The sequence below is a fragment of the Osmerus mordax genome, chromosome 9 (assembly GCF_038355195.1).
Source record: "Osmerus mordax isolate fOsmMor3 chromosome 9, fOsmMor3.pri, whole genome shotgun sequence".
In the NCBI taxonomy this organism is placed as follows: domain Eukaryota; kingdom Metazoa; phylum Chordata; class Actinopteri; order Osmeriformes; family Osmeridae; genus Osmerus; species Osmerus mordax.
The window spans coordinates 5,458,363-5,480,205 of NC_090058.1; the positions used below are offsets into that span (position 1 = coordinate 5,458,363).

A 21,843-nucleotide genomic window follows, 5' to 3' on the forward strand; every position below is an offset into this window, starting at 1 on the left:
CTTAACTACACACACTCATCCCGAGACACACCCATCAAAGGTAAAAGGTGTGTGATGATCACATTCACGCTCCTCCTGCTTGTCGTTGTGAAAGTCTGTAGGAGGTGACTAGTTTCGGTGAGACTGTTGCCACTTTCAGACTACTGAAGCCTTGCTAGTAAAAATGTGGGCGCAGTGAGGGTCGTCCATGTTTGATCTTACTTATCAAATTTCCTAAATTATTCTACAAGATATAGGCAACTTATTATTGTGATATTTTACAATAAAAAGGTCCAATACATGTCACTGTATCTATCATAAAGGGTATCGTTTGCTGTAGCCTGTTATAAAGTCTATAGCGAGACAAGTTGTCCCTTATTTCTCAGCGTGAGAAATGGTTGAAATGCGTGAGACTTGAGAGCCCTAAAGCTAGAACTAGCCAATTAGGGCTATTTGCTGCTGTTAGGTCAAGCCAAAACAATTCAGATGAACGAGATAGATAACATAAGCAAACTAATGTAGCCTATATCCATAACTCCACCATGCTAGCAACTGTAGCCTATTAATTGTAAACTTGACCTGTTAGTAGGCCTATAGTTTTCACAGATGGGTAGTAGCGTAGATCTTTCTGGTAAGTCTACTTTACTTCACTATTTATTTTTCTATCAAGTTTGTACTTTCACTCCTTAAATTTTTTACACAAATATCTGTACTTTGTACTTATTACATCTTAAAACCAGGCTTGTCACTTTTTTGTTTTAATCTGAATTTGATGATCAATATAATTGACGGAAATTGTCGTTGTCAAAAAGGATTCCTGGCGAATGCGCTGCGTGTAGTCTTTTGTATTATGTTTTATGTGATGTGAGGTCCAGTGCAGCGTGACAGTAGGTTGCGTAGGCCTAGTAGTAATGGCAACTTTTTACTCAAGTATAGGCTATGTCAGAGCCCATACCTCTTTACTTTAACTTCAGTGATGAAGTGTAATCAGAAGTTCAACTTTTACCGGAGTCTTTTTTAAACATGAGTATCTGTAGTGAAGGATGTGTGTACTTTTGTCATCTCTGATAGTTTTATAGAACTGCCGGGTGCAGGTAGCTAGTTCTATATGAATCCAAGCTTTGCTAAAACAACATAAAAAATAACAAAGATTTGTCACAAACTTGATGTAATATAATAAAGCTACCCAAAATAAAATGGCTAGTTATTTTATTTTCTGAAATGTTCTTACCCAGCGCAAGAGGTCATGCAGAGGGCTTGCCGCAAGGCTACATTATCTCACAACATGTACTTGAAAGCCACTGACACTGAGGTGCAACCTTAAAGAGAGAAAAAAATCACACCATTTAAATTGATTTACATTTAAATAGTTATTCATATTCATCATATGGCATCCTATAATTCATTAACATACACACTATCCATTAGTGTACAAATACTCATAATTCATGACAAAAAAAAGGAAAGAGATATTTGTTATGTATATATTTAATGTAATACAGGTCTGGTTTGTTACTACTAGTGTACTATCGCGAGAGTATGTAACCGGAGCCCAGTGGCGACGAGAGTAGACTAGAGTAGAGTTTGTGTTGTCGAAGAAGGAGGAAGGCAGCAAAGAGGGGAAGAAAGCAGTACAAAACATTGAAAGTGGGAGAATTAGACGGGGTTTTCGACATGGCATCAGGCGATACCCTGTACATAGAAACGGATGGATCGGAGATGCCTGCTGAGATAGTGGAGCTTCATGAAATAGAAGTGGAGACTATCGAGACAACAGTTGTTGGAGACGACGATGAACATCAGCCTATGATCGCTTTACAGCCTCTCGACACAGATGATCCACATTCGCTTCACCATCACCAGGAGGTTATTTTGGTGCAAACCCGAGAGGAGGTGGTGGGTGAAGATGATTCGGACCTACATGCGGACGACGGTTATGAGGATCAGATCCTTATCCCGGTACCGGCAGTAGAAGAGGACTACATCGAACAGACTCTGGTGACTGTAGCTGGGAAGAGCTCGGCGGGGCGGATGAAGAAAGGGGGAAGCGGGAAGAGAGCGGGCAAAAAGAGCTATTTAGGTGGATCAGAAGCCAGTGGGAGAAAATGGGAGCAGAAACAGGTCCAGATAAAGACTTTGGAGGGAGAGTTTTCAGTCACGATGTGGGCATCGGGTAAGTTGAGAGGTGGTTGTGAATTCTTGCAAGCTGGGTACTCGCATTGTTCTCAGTGTTTGTGCCCTGTGTGACAGGGCCTCGAGCGGGCGTTGTCCTCCAACGAACGCATGTTGGATTTCTAATTGTTTAGAATTGAGAACAAGATGCAGTCCATTCGAAATGTTTTTGTTTTTATGGGAAGCCATGTTTTATGTGTTGCTGGGCGCCGCCATGTTCCCCCGGTCCAGTATGGCCGCCCGAAAAAATGGCGTTGATTTGGCCGGGGAAGATGGCGGCGAGTGGGAGAGCGAGCGCGCTGCTGCTGGCTCCGGGACTAGGCCGCTGTGGCGCAGTTCTAGCATTGGGGCCTCCGAGTCTGAGGAGCGGGGGGAGGGTTGAGCTGTCACAATACTCGATGCCTTAGTACTTGCTCCCGTTAGCTTAGCCACGCCACGGTAGTTAAATGAGATAGCAGACTGATGACTTGTAGACTGATAGAATACACGATGCACCACTTCAGTCGTTTTCTTTTAGAACTTGGAATGAAAAAAGTCTTCATGTTCTTTTCAAATTCACGTGATGTGGTTGAAACCGGTGGTGTAGTCTATCCGTTGATCTGAATGTTTAAACACGCTGTTTTGTCCGTCTAATCAGTCAGTGAGGTTTCTAAAAGTTTCTAGTCACGGAGAAAACTCATGGGATGTATAATGCTTTCAAACAGCTTCCTATAAATGATAAGCCTGATGTAAAGCTACACACATTTATGGTATCAATAGACGTGCAGTGATTTATAAAATGCATTTTGCATTCACGTAGTTTATTACACTCAATTAGTGGGTTATTGTTCTAGGTTTCTTGTTGTGGTTTATACCAAAATGTGTGATATTCTAATAAAATCACGTATCAAACCATAGCGATAGGAAACCCTTGCAATGATTCAAAGTAGACACACCCCCTAAGACACTGTGCCAGTTTTGCCTACAGTGAATCAAACTCAAAATTACTAGAATAGGGCTGCTTTGCTCTGTTCATGGTGTTAGCTTTAGGTTTTCCAATCACAGTTTTAAATGAACCATGTTTAGTTTATCTACCAGATAACAGGAACAAAAACCACTGGCAATTATTTACTAGACACAAAGATATGGTCCCTGATGAATATGATAGATGTGTATTATATTGTAATGTTTGCTCTCCTGCCTATCTGTGTGTGCCTCTCTTTACCTCTCGGGCCCACTGTATCTCCCATTTTAATTTTCTCCTAGATGACAAGAAGGACATAGACCACGAGGAGCAGATAATCGGGGAGAACTCCCCTCCAGACTACTCAGAGTACATGACGGGGAAGAAGCTTCCACCAGGAGGCATCCCAGGCATTGACCTGTCAGACCCCAAACAGCTGGCAGAGTTTGCCAGGTAAGCTGGGACATGGATTGAACGACTGATTCTTATTATTTATAGTGTAATATTTTATTTGTATGTTGCTTTGGATAAAAGTGTCTGTTAAATGAGTGAAATGTATAAACAGGATACCAAATTTGTATGACAACTTCCCATTTACATTATTCTGGGGGTACTAAGGTGTGATTATTCTATGTTTGTTTTATGGTGTGTTGTATCTGGCTCTCAGGATGAAACCACGGAAGATCAAAGAAGACGATGCTCCCAGGACGATAGCCTGTCCCCACAAAGTGAGTGTGTTTTCAACGTACAGGAACAAGGATTCTGAATGTTCATGTCCAAAACCTTATTGTAGCAAAGGAACATTGTGGGGTTTTGTTTTTTTCTATGGTTCTGGCCATGATCTAACAGTCTATGGATTAGTATAAAACAGTCCGGCATCAAAGGATCTGTGCGTATGAATGGACCCCTTCAAAAGAATGGAACTTTATCTGACAACACGAGTTGTTCAGAAATGCCACTAGGTGGCAGTATGTCAACGGGGGGGGGTGTATTTTTGTTTTACATAATTTTATCATGTTTTTTTTATAAATATGATTTAAAGGCTAATGTGTACTGTTTGTGTCTCCTCAGGGCTGCACTAAGATGTTCAGGGATAACTCAGCGATGAGGAAGCACCTGCACACCCATGGGCCACGGGTGCATGTGTGTGCCGAGTGCGGCAAGGCCTTTGTAGAAAGCTCCAAGTTAAAAAGACATCAACTGGTACACACCGGAGAGAAACCCTTCCAGGTCTGTCTGGCATCTCCCCTCCTTAAGGAGGAATCTCTGGATTCTCCAGTAGTAGCCGGCATGTTGTTCTCTGAAAAAGAAAAAACAAAGTACAATTTGGTCTCTTCTCAAATTCTGCTCTTTGTTGCAGTCTATATATGTGGTTTGAGCCCCACGTACACCCGTAGCTTTCTGAAGGCAACTTCAGATTGTCACCCCAACAGTACAGCCTGACTAGCCTAACTCTTTGTGTTCTCCTTTCCCCTCTGCAGTGCACGTTTGAAGGCTGTGGGAAGCGCTTCTCTCTGGACTTTAACTTGCGCACGCACGTTCGTATTCACACTGGTGACCGGCCGTACGTCTGCCCGTTTGACGGCTGCAACAAAAAGTTTGCTCAGTCCACTAACCTCAAGTCCCACATCCTCACACATGCCAAAGCTAAAAACAATCAGTGAGCCAGCCTTGGCAGAGACAAGCCACTGCACCCCTCTACCCCCCCCCCCCCCCTCCATGCCCCACTACCACAGCATCGTCCTGTGTCCTCTTCAGAGATATGATGAAATTCCTCCTTTGTATCGTTTCTAGTAAAAAAAGAAAAAAAGAAAAGTGTTTTATGAGAGAATGACCTTAAGACTTTTTGATATGCGTGGTGGTAAAAATGAGGCACTCTTGAGATGACGCAGAATCCAACTTCCCCCCCCTCCCAGCCACCAAGCTCCCTGAGAGAAAAGATGACGGTTTCTTCTTGTGAAGATGTGAATGGAATTCTTGGATCTGAAAGATGACAACTGTCTTTATTTCTACTTCAGCCGAGAAGAGCCTAAAGTCTAGTCTAACCATCCATCAGCATAGTAAAATCTAATTAATTGCTTTTTAATTTTGTACTTTTCCTAAGTGTGCATATTGTACACTTCTTTTGGCATAAGCTTAGTGGTATTATGTATGTATATTTTTCCTTGAGAAGTGAAATCTGTGATGTCTCCTCATGAGGGAGATGTGGCAGTGGTTGTACCTCCCAATGTTTTACAGACAGTTGCTTTGGAGGGATATAGGGTGATCTCTACAGACCTTCATTTTGTATAATTGTAACGTACAGATATATCGGAATCATGTAGATAGTAGTAATGTGATTTACCTAGTGTTAACAGATTAATTAAAACCATTCTTTTCCCATTGCACTGTCAGATGCAAAAAAAAAAACTCATGTCTGTTGATTACAGCACACCCTCTTTTTTCTGTTCAACTCAACCAGACATGGTGCTCAGTTGCATTGTGAGAATGTATTGTCCAACCTGCACTAACCCATGCTAATATTGACTTCCCCCACTTCATAAGGCCTATACAGAACCCAAGGGTCCCTAGCAAGCTCCTTCTAGGATGTGTGTTTCTGAGAATGCGATGTGTGTAGAGACTTCAGGTGTGGGTATGTGATAGATGATTAGACTTGTTCTGACGCCATTTTGAATGTGACACTTCCTCCGATCTGTTGGTTCTTGAAAGGGACTATTTCTATTGGCTCCCAAATCTGAATAAAGACATGGCTGATCTTAAAGACATGGGTTATGGTGACTGCATGTATAACAATGGGATTGCTATGGTGACATGCTTGTATAACAACGGGATTGCTATGGCGACATGCTTGTATAACAACGGGATTGCTATGGCGACATGCTTAACAGTTGGGATTTTATGACCTTAGTTCTTTGTGGAGAAGACTTGTATGAATGACAAGATAAAGCAGATCCCAGATAGAAAATAGTAAACGTATAAATACGAGATAGCACCCATGTATCTTAGCAGGCTAAACACAAAAGATGAACACACTTGACAAAGTTGAAAATAATTGTATTCAGTGTTCACTATCCACATAAAGGCAGTCTTTCACATAGCGCATGGTAATTTGTCTTTTAAAAAGAAAATAAATCAGTGCAATGATGCTGGTTGATCGACTAATGCTGAAGAAATGTGTTGAGCGAATCAAAATTCACCAGGCAGTATTTGGTAGTTGAACAACAATGGCACAACAGGACAAGCTTCCTTTCGTATTGACCTACCAAACAAAGTTCACATTCCACAGAATAAAAGGGTGTAACACACATGCATGAACATATTTATGTTAAAACATCAGATATAGAAGTACCGTGATTCATGTAGGCTAGAATTGTGTTGCTGAGATATGAGACCAGAAATCAAAATCTTAAAGACAAAAAGAAAATCTCCTTCATGAGAATCGCACAACCTGAGTAGAAGGATCCATGCTTGATTAAATCTGGTTAATGGTCTCACAAAAAAAAAGTTTGGGATACAAAAATTCTTCAGAGAATATGATATTGCATAAAGATACATTCAAGATCCATGTTTGTGGAACCACCAAAACCTGTATTTTTCAAACTCTGGAGACAGCAGTCCTGTGTGGGGCAGGTAAAGAGAGAGGGGACATGTTTAACACAGCTTCAGCTGCAGACTGGCTGACAGCTGCAGTAACAGACACTCCTGGCACTCAACCCAAATTAACCCTCAAGTTCTGCCTGCTAAGCAATTGTTGATATCAGAAAATATCTGACAGGTAAGGTAACCAATAGGGTGGCAGTTAAACCTTGCCACTTGGAGAGTAAGTGAAAGCCAGGAATTGCCATCTTCCAAACATCTCAGATATACTACTGGTCTTAGTAGTTAATAGGGGATGACACAGCAGGACCCAAGGTGCGCTTGGCAAACAGTTCAGTCCTCCCCAAGGGCGGCCAGCAGGGGGGGGAAGTTGGGCGTTCCCCAGCCAGTGACGGGGTCCCAAGATGGGGCCGCACAGAAGCCCTTCCCCTGCACCTGCTCATCCATGCAGCCCAGGTGACAGCCCTCGATGACCTGAGAGATAGGAGAGAGCAGTTTAGACAAGACTACTTTATTCCCAATGTGGTGAGTGTCTGTATAGAAGTGGGAAATCCCACACAAATACACACATTTTCAACTCCGGTACTATGTTGTGGTGGAAAAGCGACAATTTAGAGGCTTGTCTGACTGAAAGAAGATTCTGCTTAATGATAATGATTCTTACGTCAAACAAACCCTGTCCCTTCAGCTGGTAGAGGCGAGGGTTGAGGAAGCCCAGAGCAGGAAGGCCCTTCTGCAGGCGCTGGTCGTTAATCAGAGACAAAATTCCTCCCACCACAGGAGTGGAGGCCTGGAGACAAACACAAAATATCATACCAGTAAATACTGGTTACATGGATTAGTCCTGCCCAGGGCTGGTTTTCAGACAGGGCGATCTTCCTCCTGTATTCTCTCAAAAACCCAAACCTTACCTCCTCCGCTCCTCCGCTCCTCAAGAAAATACCCATTCCAAAATGTCTGGTTGGGTAAAACCATGTAGAGATCTACGCTTGCACCAATCTATGCATGATACATTAGCGATTTTTCAAGGAAAGGAAGGTTGCATCTCAGAGAATTCAAACAGGAGCCTGGAGAGAAACGTCCTCCTTACCGAGGTTCCAGACACCCAGGGGATCGGCACTCGGTTGGTGACCACCCAGTAGTTGTCAGATAGGGCAGCCAGATCGGGGTAGGCCCGCCCACTGGTGTTGAAGTAGGTCTGTGGGGGCAGGGCGGCCACACCCTTCAGGTAGCTCTGCACTGCACTGACCTACAGGAGGACAGATACACAGTAGAAACACATACAGGGTTGGTGACCATTATGGTCAACATGCACTTACACCAGCTAGTGAGGAAAACATAGAAACGCTGAAGTAATACATAAGTTTCACCTGAACTGGCCTGCCATAGGGCTGAGACTAAAAGTCAGCCGACAATTTTTTTTTTTTTTTTTTTTTTTTTTTTTTTAATCTTGCTTTGGTCGGGACTCTACCTGGTAGTCAGGCATGGCGAACACATTGCTGAATCCTCCTCCACTGATGTAGTCTGTCACCTCATAGGTCAGCTTGAACGGGTTCTTGAATGAGGTTCCGCCCACTGTGGTCACATAGGGGCTACCAGACAACACAGAAACAGTACCACAGATGAACTAACAAGGATTTCTGGGAAACACTCAATCCTCAATTTGAACTGGGAAATCACCTTCGAATCAAGAAACTCAATTTATAAAATCCAAACGTATTCCAGTGCTGTGTCAGTACAGGACTCACCTGGAGGCAGGGAAGCTAGGTCTGAAGGAGTTTTTCCCCTTGGTCATGTGTCTGCAGCCAGCCCCACTATCACCTAGGACAAGGATAAAAACGTTAACAGCATCTAACAATTACGGCTTTGACTGACTAACCCCAATGTCACAGAACATTGTATTTTTTTTATTTATTCCACGTCAAGGTATTAATCCACCATCTCACCCTGTATAGTAAATTTAAAAAGTGTTGCGCTCACATTTCAAAGCCACATCTTTATCTGACCCCAAAGCGTGCGTTTCCACACTAACTCAATGACGTTGCCATGGAGTTCAAGGCCTTGCCTCCTACTCAAGTCCCCAGAACGTCTGCATCAACTGCACACGTCAGCCAAGTGGTGACAGTTACAAATCCCGTTAAAAGAACCACTCGCCCGCATGCTGTCCCCTGTTTACATGCACATTCAACCCCAACACTAGAACCAAGCAACTGTCCACAGAAAGCATTGTTCCCTCCCATGTGTCCTTGTTTACATGATGCCCCAGATTTGAACATGACTGGTCAGCCGTCTCCTCGAGTTGTGAGGGGAGCCCATGGGAGGGAACACATGTCAGGGTTAGAAGGCCATGCAGGCTCTGTCTGACCTGAGGCGAACAGTATGGAGAGCCCCCTGACGCCAGCCTTCATGAACTCAGTGTTGATGCGGTTCATGTAGGCGGAGGACAGGCTATCCTCGTCGTCTCCGTAGCTGATGGTATGGACCCAGGGCAGAGAGGACATGTTGCTGAGCAACACCATCCACAGGAGAAACGGCTCCTGGGTCTCATGGCGACCTGGGAGGAGAAGAGAAAGATCAGGATCATGAACTCATTTGAGTAAAAAGATTCAACGTTGAGAATCAATTCCAAGAGTAGCTTCTAGCAGTTAGACCGTACCGGGGTTGGTGAAGACCCAGGTGGAGATGTTGGCTCCAGTGCTCATGATGTACTCCACATCCAGACTGGCCTCCAGGCCTGCCTTGCCCCCACCCTGCTGACCCACCACACGGTCCACCTTGGACAGGTGCTGGAACCCATGCCCAAACATGGTCATAAACTCTGCCAGGTCAGCAGGATGGTAGTACTGCTCCAGAAACTGAGGGAGGAAAGCACAGTGAACAAATCCCATCTAATATAAAAGGATTCATCGGTGACATCGCCTGACTCCCTTACTAAGTGAGACTTTGGATAGCGATAGATGTGTGTATGTTTTTTATGTATTTTTTTTTTATTCTGGCATTTGGTTGCAAATCAAGAGGACGCAGGTTCATATCCCTCATGACTGCATGTTGCTTTGGATCATATCATCTACTAAATGAACACGTTATTTTTATTTATTCATTCAGACAGTGAATGACGAGTTCCTGTACGAACAGTACCTGCGCCACAGCCTGGCTGTTGTTGGAAGCAGATCCCACATCAGCAGCTGTGAGGTTGTAGCGGCTCCTCAGGATTGTAGGTGTCACTCCCAGATGGAACCCCTGCCCGGAGCGCCTCTTTTGGGCCAGGAACTCACTGAGGCCCTGTCCCTCGGGTGGGAAGCGGTGGACCCCGCCCACTGTGAGAGAAAAGAATGTCACTGTACACCCTTAGTCAGGTCACAACCTGACCCATCTCTTTGATCCTTTGAGACAGACACAAACAGTTCACCGACCCAGCTATAAATAATAAGTACTAAAGATTCAACATGCGAAAGCAAAGGATGTGTACATCTGAGGCTTCTCTTTGTGGATTAAAAGGAGATGTGATTGTGAGGCCTGGTCGTTAGCGGACAGCACCAGTGTGCTGACACCTTCCACTCACACCATCAGAGAACGGCAGTGGTTCTGAGCTCACCAAAGTCCAGGTGCGGGTGAACGGTCGGGTGAACCTTGTACCAGGAGGGGGACCTCACCAGGGTCTGCCTGTCTCTAGCGTAGCGGTGGAACTCACTTCCTGGAAGCAGCATCTCTGCCACCCTGGAAAAGGAGTCAACAATGAAGAAAGCCAGGGTATAGTCTGGACTTCAGGCCACCATCTTAGCTAAGGTACATTTGTTCAGGAAATCATGTTAGCTTGTAACACGTGTATGCTTACATATACATATCCTCTCTCTAAGTTCCTCAATGATGAACTAGAGTTAGCAGTTTTAGGTGGGACAACGATCAGTGGCTATTTTAGAGAAGTTCCTTACCCAGCAGTCATGGTGCACTGGAGGAAGTCCTCAGTCTCAACAGTGAGACAGTCTCGGATTCCGTGCATCTGCAGCCAATGACGTACTACCTTGTGGGTCACCTGGGACGGGCGGACCAATGAGGCCACCTCTTCCAAAGTCAGGTGCTTCCCTATGAGTAACAGAGAAGTGAAAGGCCTTTCATTATCTCAAATCTGAAAATTAGGGTTTGTGATGGATGGAGCTTGTAGCATAAGTATGCGCCTAACCGTATTGTGCTGAGTCAGGGTCCGACACAGCTCTGAGCTGCTGTTCCAAAAGGTTAACATTCTGCTGCTTCAAGGCAAAGGTCAGCTCCAAATGCTCAGAGGGATCTACCCTGCCCACATGAGTCCATTCCCCTGGGATTCTGCCAGAAACAGAACGAGTTATATCCTTGGAGAGCCGTTATCTTACACAGTGTAATGAAATCACTAGATTTGGTCTATTGTAGCAATGGCAGTAGTGCAAATAAAACAAAACAAAATCTGATATCTTGTTACTGATCTAATCGACCAAGGTCTCATATCTATTCACGTTCCACCAGTACCAGGCTTGTATGCTTACAAGATGTCTTGGTCAGCTTCGAGGTGCTCAGCTACAACGAACGAGCAGCAAATTAGTGCGCAGATGGATATTCTGGTATGTAGAAACAAAGTGTTAAAATAAAGAAGGTAGTTGTAGGAACCATTCATACAGAAGATTCTTAAGGTTTGACCTCTAATCTACATATAGGATAACAAATAACAACATGCTTAAATGACAACCATATACATTGTGTATATGGGACACAATACATGACCACTGTTACGTATAAATTACACTGGCACACTACAAATGTCACGATGTAAACAAAGAGAACCGACTTCGAAGTTTACCAGGGTCATTTTATTAGCTTGTTGCTGTAGCTAGCAACTTGCAAAAGTTTATAGACTTGTACCCTAACGATAGCTCCACAACACCAAACGTTCAAGTCTTGTAACACTTACATAATCTTCATCATGGAAACATGAATATATTCCTTTCTCAGGAGTCGTTTATTTGAACCTTTGATTCAGACGGTCTGCTAGTCCGTTTATCTTGTGGGTCGTCACATGACAGGAAAAAACGTATGTCACGTGATTTGGGAGGGTGTGCACGTGATATTTAGCCAGAAATTCAGTCTCGTGCACATTTTTTGAAACGGCCTTGATCATCAAAATCACTCAATCTGATTCAGATTGGGTTATGCAGTGGTGCACGGAACAATAACATAGTTTTTTAAAGTACTAAATATACTTGTATTTGGAAAAACACCTCCACCTAGACAGCTATCCATGTAGTATAGAACATGTATAGAACAAAAACATGACTAGGTGTCAGATGTGGATAAGATCAACTTGACAGCAAAAATCACTATAATAAAACAATTTTATTATAGCGCAAGTATTAGACAGAATACATTTTAGTCATCAATCCCCAGATGATATGATCAGACAATTAAAAAAATTGAAATACTGAGATTAAAAAGATAACACAAGAGAACTGTAATTCATCTGTATGTTCAGTCATCATCAAAGTAGTAATCCTCTTCTTCACCTTCATCTGAAACTCGACTCTCATCTGGGAACATCTCCCTGATCACAAACGAATCATTCTCCTCTGAAACAAACAAACAGACTCAAGTCAATAATGAAGAAACCGTTCAGGTTGGCATTCTAAATAAATGTTATTGTATTTGACACACACCTGGAATATCACATCTTTTCACAGCACGTTTCAGTGGTGGAGTCGGTGTGAACTTCTGTGGATGAATAATTCGATAAATAACTAGGTAATTCAACACAATAGATGGAAGTCAAAAGGTCTTGTCTATGTTCATAGACACTTAAATATAAAAGACAGAATATATAGCTTTGATATACCAAGAACAACAGTATATCATAATCTGGTGGTATGCTTTACGGTAATGGCCTTTTGTAAACTCATACCTTAGATGTGCGGACGTATTTGTAAACCTTGGCTTGGCTTGTCTTCATCCTCTTCTGGAGCTGGTAGACGTACTTATCATCATTTCTAAAATAAAATAATCATTAAAAAAGGATTCATACAAGCCCAGCTTTCAAAAACAAGCAGATCCAGAACAGTGTTTCAAACACACCTCACGCTCAAACTGTTTCACCTATATCACTCAAGCATAGCTGCCTGTGATTATGGGAGCTGCATGGAATTTGTGAAATTCTCACTTGTTGACAGAGCCCATCATGCCAGGGGTGATGTGGAGACACTGCGGTGTCTTGACAGTGGGGAAGCTGGCCGAGCAGGGGGTCTGGGGGTCCTGGCCTGAAGACATGAACACACTGTCGCCCCAGCTGGGGGAAGCGGTGGGCAGCTGCAGAACGACAGAACAGACGCACACACATTTGAATGAGGCGGAAATATACAGGAAATGCAAACACTGAACATCCCCCTCGTGGTGTGTGATCTGTAACCTGGTGAGCTCAGAGACATCTTGGCCGACAGCCATCAACACATGCTGGCTGGAGTCTCTTCAAATGTGTTCAGCAATGGGACAGGAGAAGGTGCTCTTAGTGTAATAAAGGAGACCCAGGCCCACCTTGACTCGTTTGCTCTGCATGGGTGAACTGGTGAAGATGTCATCGTGGTCGTCTTTGGGCATGTGCTCCAGGAAGTTGCGTATTTGCTGCTTCCTCTTCAGAGTACCCACCTTGGCTGTGATCTGAGGTTCCACTACTACACAGGGAGACAACGTCATCAGAACTGCTCGTGAGGAACACGACGGCACACAAATGACAACTGAATGAACACTACGACAAGTGTCTTGTCAGATATACACAGACGACACGAGACACCGTCACATCTCAAAACCCCGCTCCGCGCCTACCAAACACCTTTTGTCTTTTATTTCTCCCGTTCCCGTTACATTATAACATGCACTCAGCAGATGCAGGGTCGTATCTCGGCAAAGCCTACCTGGGTCCTTCTTTGCGGCTGCGCCCTCCTTCTTCCTGGGCTTGACAGAGGAGGCTGGGCAGCTTTTCTGTGCTGTATACCGCTCCTGACACTCCTCAGCTGACCTGGTACCCACCGCCATCGCTACATTCAGCCAGAAACTACCCATGTGTTTGGGGAAGGAGGTCACTGTCCTGGGAAACGCAAACACAGGGGGTCATGCAGCTACTCTCGATGCGTCATCTCCAAAGAGGCATTGTTGACGGTACGAGACTTACTCATGCAGTCTTCTGAGTTCTGCCTCTGTCCACCTGTCGTCATCCTCCTCCTCCTCTTGAGGGTTCGCTGAGGCTCCAGCTCTGCTCTTCTTCACCCTGGTGCTCTGCTTGTCCACCTGGAGCTTCTCAGGTGGTGACTTGGTTTTAGCCTTGGTCTTGTTGTTGGTGACGGCTTTTGGTTTCTGGCTGTTGCCCCTCTTACTCCTCAGCGACATGTCCTCGTCTTCAGAGAATTTAAATGAATGATTGGACAGGGATACCTGACTGCACTGGGTCTCGGAATCTGAATTTAGCACCCTGCTGCGGAGCTTTGTTGAAGTGAAATTGCTATCAGATTCGGTCGACACCTCCAGGTCACGACCCCTACGTTTCGTCCTTACAGCATCAGGCGCGCTCTGGCTGTGTGCACGCCTCCCCACATCCCTCCCCACATCCCTCCCCACATCCCTCTGCTCCGCCTGAGCCTGGGGCTCGGGTTCCGGCTTGTGCAGAGCTTGACTTCTTGGAGCAGTTTTATTCTTGGCGACAGCTTTTGGTTTCTGGCTGTTGCCCCTCTTACTCCTCAGCGACATGTCCTCGTCTTCAGAGAATTTAAATGAATGATTGGACAGGGATACCTGACTGCACTGGGTCTCGGAATCTGAACTCAGCACCCTGCTGTACTTCTTCCTGCTGCGGAGCTTTGTTGAAGTGAAATTGCACTCAGATTCAGACGGCACCTCCCTGAGGTCGTGACCCCTGCGGCTCCTCCTTAAGGCATCAGCCGTGCTCTGGCTGTGTGCACGTCTCCCCGCCTCCCTCTCCACATCCCGCTGCTCCGCCTGACCACAATCACTCTTCTCCTTCTTCTTCTTCTTCTTCTGGTTGGTCCGTTTGCTGTTTGTGACATTGGGAGGTTCCGTCCGAATGCTCTGGGGTTTCCTCGTCGCTCCGGACGGTCTGGAGTCTTCCTCGCTGCTCTGTCTGCCAGCGTTCCGCTGGGAGCGACGCTGGGGGGGGGCTAGGGGTTGGGAAGCATGGTCTGGGTGAATGACAGCTTCAGCCCTCTGAGGTGGCAGGCTGAAGACCCGGGGTTGAAGGTTGCAACCTTGAGAAGTGTTGGTGTGAGAGGGTTCCTTCTCAGGGTTAGATCTAGAGCGCTGAGGCCTGTGGGCCATCTTCACCTTCCTCACTAGGACCAGATCCTCTTGATCACTGGAGTCTGAAGGGCACACACACAACAGTATCTTACACATGCACAAAACACACCAAAGGAACAACATCAAACACACACACAGATGTGGACCTACCATCTGGCGAGGGGAGGAACACTTTGGCAGGTTTTTTTGCCTTCTTCTCTTTGGCTACAGTTGTGTTTACACTCTGAGTCAACAGGGACATGAACATCATCATCATCACAACTCATGACAGGGAAACCTGGATGTCAGAAGATGACTCCCTCACACATTTTGTGTGAGGGAGTCGAACTAGTACTACAGATCAATATCTTTACCATCCTTCAAGACATGTGTGTGCAGCACAGGTCAGACGTACAACACTAGGAAAGCCTTACCGGTTCACAGATGGAAGTTTCGTAACCTTGGAGCACAGTAACGTTCATGTTTGCATCCAGTATGATCCGCCCCCCCTTCCAGTACTCCAGGGGGGGTTTGATCACCCGGCCACTACGCGACACCTTAGCTCCTCCGGTCAGATCGTGGGTGCTGGGGGGACAAACTGGAACTGAAGAGAGGAACAGAGGACCCAGGTTGAAGTGTATGAGGGACTGGATTGTTACAGCAGGGAACCAGTCCGGAGTGATGATGATCGGTCTCATCTGTAACTCACCTGACCTTGGGGTCCTGGCTTTCTGAGGTCTGGCAGACTTGGGTGTGGCAGAAAGGCTGATTGATCTCTGAGTCTTGGTCTGGCCTCTGGTGTTGTCTGAACCCAAACTATAGACACCATCCAATCAGTTACATCCACACACAGTTGATACCCCTAACAAGTGAAGACAATCACCCAAATGTGTGTAGGGAAAAAAATATTTATATTTACTATTCAATGAAACCTTGTAATACTGTGACTTACTGTTGGGATTCAGATAGGAACTGATCAAAGTACATCTTCCATTTCAGGGGGAAGCCAAACATAAACTTCTTCTGCAGCCATCTTGGTAATGCTGATGGAGAACATGAGACAGTGGACAGTCAGCATGTGTAACACCACAATATACAGCATGCTGCAATGGACTATGAATACACAGCATTTCCAATAGTTTATTTAGAGTCGGCTATGTACAGTGTTTGCTATATACTGTATACAGTCTGTGTGCAAGTGTGTGCCGTACTGGTGGTTCTGTCCAGAGCCATCTTGCCCACCAAGACGTAGGTGTTTCCGGAAACAGTCTTCACCACGTTACTGGAGACCCTCTCAGTGATGACGTTACTATGCCACTGCATGCTGTTATCCCTGACAAGAGCACACAAGAAAATATGAGTATGGATCAAAAGGGTAGCTGGGTTATTATCGAGGTCAAACAAAAGATAAACAGCCACTGTTTATCAAAACAAGAGTGGTATGCAATTATTACACAAAATATCGTCCAGTGTGTAATAGACCTTAAATGGGGAGTCAGGTGGCTGAGCGGTTAGGGAATCGGGCTAGTAATCAGAAGGTTGCCAGTTTGATTCCTGGCCGTGCCAAATGACGTTGTGTCCTTGGGCAAGGCACTTCCCCCTACTTGCCTCGGGGGAATGTCCCTGTACTTACTGTAAGTCGCTCTGGATAAGAGCGTCTGCTAAATGACTAAATGTAAATGACCGCGTACCTGCGGAGTCCATCTACAAACAGGCCACGGCCGTTGAAGCTCAGGAGCCACTCTTTCAGGTGGATCCCTTCCACCTGTCAAAATAAACACAGAGGACTGGCCTGAATAAGGGTTCATCGCATGTACACATACATGAAAACTATTTCGGTACAACCGGAGAGATGCAGCTGTCTCTGTTTACATCGCTATCCTGCCAGTGTCTCCTTCCTGCGGCCTCTGCTATGTTCTTGGACAGGAACATTGCTTGGCATTTCTTCGGGATGGATATCCTAGGGGAGGCGTGAAGCAGTGGGTCGTCCACCAGTGCTGGGCGGGGGGCCAAAGGACCCTCGTCTATGTCAGACTCATACTGGCTGTCTACGACACCCACGCTGGAGGGAGCGGTGAAGGCAGTGCCTGCAATGCTACTAGCCGCGTACACACTGGTGTCCTCATCTGTTTCCTGGGGGATAGGGGTGGAGGTGGACCGGCAACGCAATACACCATTGCCTAAAAACAGACAAGGAGAGACAGTGAGAAGGGAATATATCATGTAATCATTGAGCAAACACATTTATCCAAAGGGATGTACAGAGGGGAATTTGAACCTGCAAACTCTAGATTTGCAGTCAATTGCTCTAGTACCAAGTTATACCTTTCTCTATCTTTAATGAACAAAAGTCCTGATGTCCCATTTTATCTTAGCATCTCAGAGTAGGAGTGTTAAGCTAACATAAGATCAGTGCAGCCTTCTGAATAGCCTTTACATAAACAGACCGGAACACTGGCAGAGAGGACCCTAAGTTGCCTTTCCAGGTCTTACACGTTATAATAAACACAGGCCTATGTTCTACACTTCCTGTTATTGTTCCACCCTCACCTCCTCTCCTGGGCTCCTGGGTGCTGCTGCTGACTATGCAGGTTCCCATCTGCTCCTTCTGCCTCTGCCGCGCCTTCATTGAAGCAAACATCTTAGCTGGAGAGCCCACAAAAGGGAGCTTATCCAAAGCAAAGGGTTCTGGGGAAATGACACAGTTGTGTTAGTGTATTAGAGACTTTTTTTAGGTTCAATAGTAGATGCACATGCCAGTGACTTCTCCACTGTTGATATCCAGACAGTACATTACAAGTAAAGCACTTTGAGCTGCAATTCTTGTATGAAAAGTGCTATATAAATAAAGTCTTACTTACTTACATTGTAATAAGTGAAATGAGAGTTTTAGCAACAACAAAAAAACTTACCACTGGAGCTCCAGCATGTGGTTTGTGGATGCCCATTTTCCATAATATCAACGTCTCCAGATAGACCTCCTGCATGCCTACCAAAGGATTTCAAACTTGGAGGTTGTACCTTCACCGGTGTCCCGCTGCAGGATGCCCTGAAGACATCCTCCTCAAGAGCTGGCCTCTGCTGTTCCATGGAGCTAGCCAGGGGCCGTGCCTTCATAAGCGACGCCCCCAGTATCTGTTTCCTTGGGGACAATCTGTTGACAGTCTTGAACACTCTCCCCATATCCTTACCAGGGGAGGAAAGGGGGAGGTCTTTAGAGCTGAAGTTTGAAAACGGAAGGGAGAAGGCTTTTGGGGGGGAATTCGTTGGTGAGAGGGTGAGGGTCTCAGCCTCATAGGGGTAGAAGGAGACACCCTGGTTCTCTTTCAGCTCAGCTATAGTCCATGGATGCTGCCTCTTCCTGGGAGAAAGAAGCCCCCCATCTTGGGTCTCCCTGTCTCTAGAACCAACCTTGCTCTCAGTCTCCTTACACATCTGCTCTCTCAGCACTTTAGCTTTCAGCCTGGCAAAGGCCTTGGCTGGGGATTCAAACGGTGGCCTGTGACTGTTCTGTGTTTTAAGGGGGGGGAAAAGCACAGGGTCCCCACACACCAGTGAGTGGTCATCAGCCATAGTAGAGCTAAGAGGGTTCATGACGCCCTGGCCTATGGAGGTGAGGCCTCTGTTCACAAAGCCCACGGGTGGGTTGTTTATCTGGCCATCGTACATGGCCTTGGCTGACATGCAAACATTGTTGTTAGGTGTTAGAAGAACATAAGAGGTGTTCATGTCTTTGGGTGCAGAGTCAAAATAGGTGGTTCTGTTGTTTGAATGTGAAAACATCGCTCTTCTGTGGCAATTGTGGTTTTGATTAGATCGACCTGGTTGTATTACATCCCTAACGTTGGCATTTTCTATGTCTTCGTTAGATCCATAATCCACTGAAGTTTGTCCGACGTACCTGGTCCAAATGTAAGAGAGGGCATGAGCACTTTCATACTGTTAACACTGAGGGTTCCCAGGCCATTTTGTCAGCAAGCTACTAGCTTAGCAAGCAAGCTAGCTGGTTAGCTGTTGGTAACAGGGAATAGGTAACGGTGGACTTCAATCTTTATCTAATCTTTAATAATAACAATATAGCTCGTAATTACTAAGTGAACATTCGCTGTGTAAAACAGTATTTCAATGTAAAACGGTAACTTGACTTTTAAAAAGAAATAGTGACACATTTGGAAGATGTATGGAACTTACCCCTCAGCTCCCGCCTACACATTTTGAATTTAATACTATTCTACTTCCTCTTGCATCATATCCGCTACAATATCCGGGTCTAGCAAAAGTTTTAAAGCATGGAAAGGACTACATACTAGATTTGCTTTCTCAAAGACGAGGAATATATTTGCTTTATCTGCAATCATAACACATATGCTTGCGAATGAGTAGGCACACTTGCTTTTTTATGATTCAGTTTGTATTGTTATGCCACGTCTTGGAGCATCTCAACTCCCTCCAGAGGTATGGGTTCACGTGTTCAGATTGCTGTCAAAATCGGACAAGCTGAGCGTTCGTTCATGCTGCAAGTATTTCAAACGCCTAGTAGACCACTGGTCCCTGTGGATAAATGAAACGGTTGTGCTGAAGAAACTCAGCGCCTACAGCCCGGAGTTCTGGACTATACTTCGGCGCCGAAAGACCAGCAGTGTGTTGGTGCGAAATGCAAGTTTCAAAGACTGGAAACAGCTACGTCGCTGTCTTCCAACACTAGCCACCATTGTCATAGAGGACGGATTCGTAAAGGAAATAAATGAGATTTTAAATGGATTTCCAGATTTGAGGAACTTGTCCATAAGGCGTTGCCGTTTCACTCGAGCCTATGATCGCATGACTACTCCCCTACAGTTGACCCATTTCACTGTGTGTGAAGTCTGTGCCCAAAGGTCGGAAATCGTTAATGTGGTGACCACGTTTAGCAATCTGACATCTTTGTCCTATCACATGCAACGCTTCCCTATACCAAAAGACACATTCCATGACATCCTCACCCATCTGCCTCACTTAAAGCACCTGTCTCTGAGAATGGGAAGAATGTTTGGCACTCTACCAGATGACTACTTATGTCCTGGAAAACAAAGAGAGTCCTCAGGTGAGACAAAGTTTGTACAAACCAAAGTCTTTGCCTCTAGTAATTTATCTGAACATAAGTACCCTAAGATTTTTTGTTAAAATTCTGTATACATTCTACAATACAATCCACATGCTAACTAATGCTGAGCTTTTTGATTTGCCCTGGATCCAGAAGACCGAGCTCAAACGGGACCAGCCCTGACCAGCTTAGAGATCCTGGACTACACAGATCCCACACTCTCCCAGAATGCCTTTGTGGGGCTGGCATCTTTGCGGAGCCTAGCAGTGTTCTACAATGCTTGTGTAGTGGACAATTATGAAGACAGAAGGCAGGCTACATGGCTGACCTCTCTGCCTGGCCTAACCTCTCTGAGCATCATCGGTGAGTTGTTTGCTGGAGTATTGGAGAAACGTGATGGAGGCTACCTGGTTGGCTTGGTGCTGACACTGCTCCCTTCTGTCCTCTATTTAGCATGCCCGCACAGCAGGGTAGGAGATTGGCTTTGGAAGGTCAAATTGCCAAATCAACCAGAGAAATCTGTAACATCTTTTATGGGGGCTGCATTGTATCCTTAAGTGTCTGGGGTCTTTATCTGTAGGGTTGTTGTCTTGCAGATGGCCCGGATGTACAGAAATATGGTGACTCAGTCCCAGGCAGTTTGACCAGTCTGACCTTACGAGTGAAGGTGGAGACAGTGGACCTGCAAACTCTGGCTACCCGGGTCCCAGATCTCACCTACCTCCATCTGGAACCACGAGGCTACAGCAACAGTTATGGCAGCATCATCAGAACCATCCCCAATCTGTTCCCCAAGCTGAGGACACTCAAAATTCGGTGAAGTGATGTTACGTTACATTGAATTAATTTAACTGATGCTTTTATCCAAACCGACGTACAAATACTGCATTTTGAAAGTACTGCAGAAGTTTGTTGTTCTACAGTATTTCCGTGGTCAGAGTCAATGAACAACAGTCTGTATTGACCGGCCACATCGCAAAGTATCCACATCTCAGCTACCATGTTTGGTAAAAAAAAAAAAATGGCCTACCATAGTGCAGCAATAACATCTCAGTTGCTTAAATACAGTGTAACATTAAGATCTTGTTGTTTTTTATTTAATATTATCTTAAGGGTTCTTTGCACAAATGGTCTTAATTCCACTTCTACTCACATCGTTGTGTCTTTTCACCGGGCTCCATGGCGTGCTTGCTCCTTTAGACACCAGTGGGTGCCAGAGAGTGACCTTGTCAGCCTGCAGCAGCTGCAACATCTGGAGCGCCTGGAGATTCTGGACAGCCCGGCTCAGCCCAGTGCACTGCTGCTGGATGTGATTCAGAGACTACAGACCATAACCCACCACAGGATCCAGGTGGTTCACTCCCACCCGCCGCCAAATGTCCTGACTTGTGACTGCGCTCAACTGTAAATCATGACTCATGATTGAAATACAAACAGGATATACGTTTTAAATATTCTTTGTGGAAGAAATATATTTATTTGTAATATAATGTGTTTGACTTGCACATGTGTATGTGGTGTTTGTTCCGTCTGCATCAAGCTGTCTTATACTGAATGCCCCCTAGAGAGCAGCAAACACATGTTTGAGAAGAAGACTTGTCTGTGGTGCTTTGAGTCAAGATACACACATCTCCCAAACTGCATCTAATCAGGAGCTTGGAGGCATAGTTAATATATTCCTGCACACATCCCTCTTCAGTGTAAACTGGCCATTTCCCAATAAACAAGATGGTTGGTGGTAAAGTATAAATAAATGCCTGTGCTTCTCACT

At 45.2% G+C, this 21,843-nt stretch overlaps 4 protein-coding genes across 4 annotated transcripts; 2 read left to right on the forward strand and 2 right to left on the reverse strand.

The window, feature by feature from the left end:
- The first annotated feature begins 1,565 nt into the window (after positions 1–1,565).
- On the forward strand, positions 1,566–5,859 carry yy1a (YY1 transcription factor a). The gene is made up of 5 exons (XM_067242819.1): positions 1,566–2,152; positions 3,397–3,547; positions 3,762–3,822; positions 4,166–4,324; positions 4,576–5,859. The coding sequence occupies exons 1-5, from the start codon at positions 1,654–1,656 to the stop codon at positions 4,756–4,758; spliced, it is 1,053 nt and encodes a 350-aa protein (XP_067098920.1). The 5' UTR covers positions 1,566–1,653; the 3' UTR covers positions 4,759–5,859.
- Positions 5,860–6,131: 272 nt separating this feature from the next.
- tpp1 (tripeptidyl peptidase I) lies at positions 6,132–11,735 on the reverse strand. The gene is made up of 13 exons (XM_067242818.1): positions 11,631–11,735; positions 11,209–11,280; positions 10,872–11,011; positions 10,624–10,774; positions 10,287–10,408; positions 9,830–10,008; positions 9,348–9,546; positions 9,057–9,245; positions 8,440–8,512; positions 8,163–8,283; positions 7,782–7,940; positions 7,356–7,481; positions 6,132–7,165 (listed from the first exon to the last, which is right to left on the reverse strand). The coding sequence occupies exons 1-13, from the start codon at positions 11,642–11,644 to the stop codon at positions 7,025–7,027; spliced, it is 1,686 nt and encodes a 561-aa protein (XP_067098919.1). The 5' UTR covers positions 11,645–11,735; the 3' UTR covers positions 6,132–7,024.
- A 331-nt stretch (positions 11,736–12,066) lies between these two features.
- Positions 12,067–18,673, reverse strand: mis18bp1 (MIS18 binding protein 1). Its single transcript, XM_067243271.1, has 16 exons — positions 17,902–18,673; positions 17,540–17,677; positions 16,862–17,169; positions 16,681–16,754; positions 16,201–16,322; positions 15,942–16,032; positions 15,699–15,805; positions 15,424–15,593; positions 15,161–15,233; positions 13,872–15,072; positions 13,615–13,787; positions 13,238–13,374; positions 12,867–13,012; positions 12,612–12,696; positions 12,370–12,424; positions 12,067–12,282 (listed from the first exon to the last, which is right to left on the reverse strand). The coding sequence occupies exons 1-16, from the start codon at positions 18,671–18,673 to the stop codon at positions 12,185–12,187; spliced, it is 3,750 nt and encodes a 1,249-aa protein (XP_067099372.1). The 3' UTR covers positions 12,067–12,184.
- Positions 18,674–19,372: 699 nt separating this feature from the next.
- Positions 19,373–21,840, forward strand: im:7136021 (uncharacterized). The gene is made up of 4 exons (XM_067243718.1): positions 19,373–20,072; positions 20,226–20,435; positions 20,669–20,888; positions 21,273–21,840. The coding sequence occupies exons 1-4, from the start codon at positions 19,409–19,411 to the stop codon at positions 21,478–21,480; spliced, it is 1,302 nt and encodes a 433-aa protein (XP_067099819.1). The 5' UTR covers positions 19,373–19,408; the 3' UTR covers positions 21,481–21,840.
- Positions 21,841–21,843: the final 3 nt, after the last annotated feature.